Source organism: Montipora foliosa, chromosome 3 (genome assembly GCF_036669935.1).
Source record: "Montipora foliosa isolate CH-2021 chromosome 3, ASM3666993v2, whole genome shotgun sequence".
Taxonomy (NCBI): Eukaryota; Metazoa; Cnidaria; class Anthozoa; order Scleractinia; family Acroporidae; genus Montipora; species Montipora foliosa.
The window spans coordinates 67,083,326-67,088,986 of record NC_090871.1 but is presented as its reverse complement, the minus strand read 5'-3'; the positions used below and the strand labels follow the sequence as shown (position 1 = coordinate 67,088,986).

At 41.4% G+C, this 5,661-nt stretch overlaps 1 protein-coding gene across 1 annotated transcript in view; it reads right to left on the bottom strand.

Moving 5' to 3' along the window:
* LOC137998058 (uncharacterized) overlaps window positions 1–1,137 on the bottom strand; it is a 12,685-nt gene extending 11,548 nt beyond the window's left edge. Inside the window, exon 1 of the mRNA XM_068844455.1 lies at window positions 1–1,137. This exon is cut by the window's left edge and continues 122 nt beyond it. Coding sequence (XP_068700556.1) covers window positions 1–1,006 — 1,006 coding nt within the window. The 5' untranslated portion in view covers window positions 1,007–1,137.
* Window positions 1,138–5,661: the final 4,524 nt, after the last annotated feature.

Genomic DNA, 5,661 nt, shown 5'->3' with positions numbered 1-5,661 from the left:
AGAGGAGAAAGCACACAAGTGGAATATTAGTGATGTAAACAACCAGAGTAAAAAACTTGAACAGATTGTCCACCTTGCGCACAGAGCCACAGAGCGAGGAATGTTGCTGCCTTAAGATTTTGATCCTTCTTATCTCACTGGCAGATGCCGTCAGCCGAAGAGTCTTCCTAAGTTTGTGACATTGGTGAATTAAAGTTAGACAAACAGCGGTGAAAATAGCAAAAGGCATCAACCAAGCTGCACTACAGTATATTGAAACAAGAAATGTAAGTACTCTAGTACCGATGCTGTCACTCCAGGGGGAAACTATTCCTTCAGCTAGAGGCTTTAAAGATTCTGACGGGAGGAACAATATTAAGCCATATAGCACTGTGTTGAGGACAATTACAGCATATACAGCGTGCAGTGATCGTGAAATGGATTTAATCATGTAAGGTTCAGCGACCAATTCGTCAAAATTCGGCTGTGAGTTCCAATACATCACTAAGCTTTTAAAGCTTGATTTCTTGGAAGTAAGATGCATGGTAAAGAAACAAATTGTACCCTGCAGAGCGGTCTGTGCGTACCACAACAGCAAAGGAACGAGCAATTGAACTATGCCAGGTGGAACTGAGGAAAACGAAGCGATGGTTTTAAAAACGTTAGCCCACAATATCAGCAACACGAAACACTGATAGCCGCGCTTAGCAAAGAAGAAGATTCGACTGCGGTCGGTCGTGTCTTCTTGTTGGCTGGAACAAGTGATATTCTCCATGAACAATCCAAACAGCTTCATTGGGAAGAAAACACATCTAAGCTTGGCGATGATACAAATCTTCCTTTTAGTGTTATGATTCTTGTTCAAAATGGATTCATTGGAAGTTGTCACTGAATGATCAATCGACTCCACTTCGCGCTCCATTTTAGCAGAGGATCCGTCTTGAAACTCGTGTAGAACTATTCCATTACAGCTCATTTCCTTGTCGATGTCAGACGTCGATCCGGCAATTTCTCGTTCAGAACTCATGTTTTGATTGAGATGTATTTCATTCCCTAGCACGCAATTTCAGTGCTGGTATTAAGTTGATTATGCATATTATGGATTCAAAACAATTAAAAGGTCAAATATAAAACACCAAAGTCCCCGAGGGTGGCCACGCCCACGAAAGGATTCTTATCAAACCTCCAGAATTTGGAGCAAAGGTTTGCTGGGTTTTCCAGAGAATCGAGAAAATAAATTGTTTAACTTCACGATATTTCAACCAACAGATCTTAGACAATGGATTGCTTGGTTTTATATCAAAGAAACAACACAACAGAAGCGATTGGCCTCGCTTCACCGACATTCCAATTGACTTAGAGATCATGTCAGTCTGAGATGTGCTATGTCATTAAGGATATCGCAATGCGTCGCCTAACAGAACAACTGAGGAAATTGAGACAATGACACAGAATACGAAGGGTTATTCTTGATATAAAAAAGCATAAAGGTATAAAGGAACTGTGAATAAAACGAAATTGTGTATGATAAGGTAACATTATATTAATTAAATCTATCGAAATGACACAGAAACACCGATCGTATGCCAAGACGTGTTAAATAAGATTAATGCGAAATGAATGAGAAAGATCTATATTTGTCACGGGTTCCCGCTTCAGAGAGAAAAGAAAAAAGTGGCCATGAAAACAAAGTTGCACAGGTTTCTAATCGTTCTTGGTTGTCGCTCTCTAACTGTACGTGAAATTCGGCAGTAATAACTCCTTTCCAAGCCAGAATCCACTCTTTTTAATACAAGATTTTGTGGCAATAACGTGAACGATATGGATACTCATAAAAAAAAATGCCCAAACTGCAATGAAACTCTACAAACTCTTCTGTTCTACATGCATATATTTAGCTGGAATCACTATCCTTTCTCCATTAACTCCTCTCTTTGTGTGTTGCGATTTGTTTGTAAAGTTGTGTGCCTTGTAATTATTGTCTCGCAACATGATGGCTACTGATTTAAGACAAAAGCGCCACTTTCCTTTTAAATCTGTTAAATTCGAATGATCTAACTAAACGCCGACAAAAGCTTAAAGCTATATTAATGTTTAAAACAATCAATGGACTCACCCCAGCGTACCTCCAGAATTCATGCAGTACCCGCAGTACGCAATACAACTTAAGAAACTTAGAGGCTAAACTTGAGTTGCCTTTGCCGCGCACAAATTATGGCCAGCGTGCTTTTTGTTGTATAGCGGAGCACTATTATGGAACAGTTTGCCCATCAGCTTGCGAAAATCAGACTCCCTAGGATACTTTTAAAAGGGAAATTGACCAACTATATAGTAGGTGCCGGTCGGGCTGCCAACACGGCAATCTTGTAAAACAGTGTAGTTGTAATGAAACTTTTCATTGTAATATATACTGAAGATTTTACCGTGTATAAATAAATAAAGTAAGTAAGAAAAAATGGTTGCACGGGTTCAAATAGTAAGACTTGACACTAAAGCTGTCCTTGATGCAAAGAGCTTTTGCCAAGAAGTTATCGGTTTGCTTTTTTCTGAGAAAATCGATATTTTTGTGATTGCAGTGGTTCAAATTTTAACATCTCACACCGACAGCAACAGGTGCAACTCTCTTTGATTGCGCTGACGTGATAAAAAGGCCATGTTGATGCCAAAACAATAGAAAATATGTAGCTCAAGTTTTAGCATAATAATAGAATCAAATTTCCAAAAGACTTTTTCACTATTGTTCTTTCCACCAAAATGGCGCCGTGACGTTACGTGCAAATCAAAGAATCAGAAGAGAAAGTAATAACATTGCTTAATGCCCGGAAATTGCGGATTTGCTTGCACGAGTGCTTTCGTACTGAGTTCTCATTAAACAAAAGCCATGTAAAGCCAAGGAAATCACGAAATTGCTGACATCATTCAAACTGCCGCGGGGCGCGATTTAACTGCGCTTTGTAGGGCAAGCCATCGTGTTCTTAAAATTCAGTCATTCAGTCTTCCATACATTTGTGAGAGTGCTGAGAAAATATATAAAACTTATGAATGAACCAGAAACGGTAATGGACATGTTGACAATTTTTTATGCAAGGTCCAGCTGAACAAAGTGGAAGCTCCGGATCTTGGGAGATCTAACAAGCAAGCAAGGCCGACATATGGTCTTACCATGACAATGCACCCCGCAATTTTGGCCAACAGTTGGTATATCTACCAGGCTAGCGGTCAGATACGTGTCCCCAGTGTGCAGTTATCCCGGAGGAGGGGGAAAAGGGGGGAGGGGGAGGAATTTAGGAAGAAAAATGTAGGGCCGCTGACTATATGTGCCAGATACCTTTCTTTGACGTGTAGCTCATCTGCTAGGTTTTTTAAGCGAACAATTATGAGACGAGACTCTAGAGCAAGTCGCTTACGGGATTTTGGAAGGTGGATTACATTACAGTTCTGGGAAGGTTTCTTTGCCCTGGAGTCTTGCGAAGAGACGTTTGATCTCTTCTTTCGGGTGTTGATAGATGCTGTAAATCCATTTTTGCCCCTTAAGTCCTCCCAGGTCTTCAGCACAGATAAGCCGTGGTTATCCCCTAACATTAAAGCACTCATTGCTAAGAGACAGCAGTGCTTGGCCAGGCATGACAAGGACTCGCAACAGTTTCGATTATGGCGTATTAAGGTCCATAGAGCCATTAGGGCCGACAAGAGGTCATTTTATGATACAAAGGTGAGGAACCTGAAAGACGCAAACATACGGAGATGGAGGAAGGAAATTAAGAACACTTCGGGAATTTCTAAGGAATCAGATGAGTGGTATCACCAGTTGATTGACGGCAACTCTATTGATTCTGTCGACACCTTGTGTGAGAGGATCAATGATTTCTTCATTGCGTTGACAGCAGGGTTTTAACCCATCTCTGCTACTGATATGCGTGACATTGTCTGCGACGTTGTTCCTGACGAGTTCCTGGTATCCTCAAGGGAGGCTGTGACGGCGTTGCAGTCCATCAAGATCAAGAAAGCACCTGGGCCAGACAGAGTCCCTAACGTCATCTTAAAGCAGTTTGCGTTTGAGTTGGCTCCTGTAATTAGTGAAATTTATAATGCCTCCTTACGAGAAGGAAGTCTTCCTCCTCTACTGAAACAAACATGCATGCAGCCCCTTGCCAAACAAAATCCTGCTTGCTCTATTGAGGACGATGTTAGGCCTGTATCACTAACAAGTCAGGTAGTGCAGGTAATGGAGGGCTCCACTTAAGTTAGAATGTTACCCACCATAATTGACAAGCTGGATGGTTAAACAGTTCGCTTTTTCGGGTAAATCTACGGTACACGATATTGTATATCTGCTCCATTTGGCGGTCGAAGCCCTTGACATAGGTAATTGCTCGTTAAGGTTTGTTTTTAATCGATTTTCGAAAAGGATTTGATCATGTAGATCGTCATTTTTTACTCAGTAATCTTTCTAAGTTTAATCTGCATGCTTGCTTGGTTAGATGGGTTGCAGCTTTTCTCCAGGGTAGGTCCCAGCGCGTTGCTATAGCAACATCATCATCATCTTCTTGGTTCTTAAATTGTGGCATCCCTCAAGGGACTAAACTTTGCTCCAGCCTGTTTGCTACCTTTTATTCACGCTCGTCTTGAAAAGCGCCCAGCCCATCCTCCATTGAAAAGTTGTGAGGTTCGTATTCATATAAACAATTACAACATTTTTATAACAAGTTCTTATTATTGGAACGCGGTCCTGTTAAGCCCCGACTGAAGTCTGTTTGATCATAGTTAATGCATTGAGATGGTTATGAAACTCGACATTCATGTTTTTGTGTGTATTTTTGACCTTGACGGTGCACAAAACACACCTTTTTTCAAGAAGATAAGCAATCAAATCTTTCCATTAAATTTATGCGCTTATAATTTGCGAACCCGCGCGAAGCGAAAACAAAAGATTGTGCACTGTCTGTCACGGTCAATTCAACATCGATTGCGACAACATTGTTCTCGCTTTTGAAGGTTTTGAGGTTTCATAACCAGTCCATTGATTAACTATGGTTTGATAGATCTATCGGCTTTAGAATATGTGGAGGAAGCACGCACGCGACAGTGTGATTCTCTGATAGTAGAAGGTCTCTTTTCTTTTTACGTTCGCTGGCCTGACGAGTACGGGAAAAACAGAGTCCTCTGCCGTGGGTCTAAACTCACTGTGTTGAGCATGCGCGTCGGTTGCTTAACGACCAAATCCTCATGTGGTACTTCACATGTTGTATGGGCTCACTTACGACGGTGAAATTACTGTACTGTAAATGAATGCGTGGGACACAGTGGGCTCAAGTCACAGTCAGCAAAAATATCATGGGGGCATGCGGTTTGAAGAGTGCCATCCAAGGTCGTGGACGGCGGCAGTCCATAGCAGTCGTCTCTTTTTCCATGCTCGTCAGCCCAGCGAACGCCAAAGAAAAAGAGATCTCTGCTGGCAGGGAAGCGATAGTAAATTTATGATTTTCCTTTTTCTGCTTCATTGTTTCTAGATTCGTGACAACCATTTCTTGGATACTCCAGTCATACGTCACACCATGAACGGGTTGCATTAGTAAAAAAGTTCTCAAACGTTGCATATTAATTTTGCAATATTGCCACTTTCGTCCAATTTGCCGTCTTCCTTGTTACTGCAAGTTGCTCAGTGAATTCATTCTGTCGAAA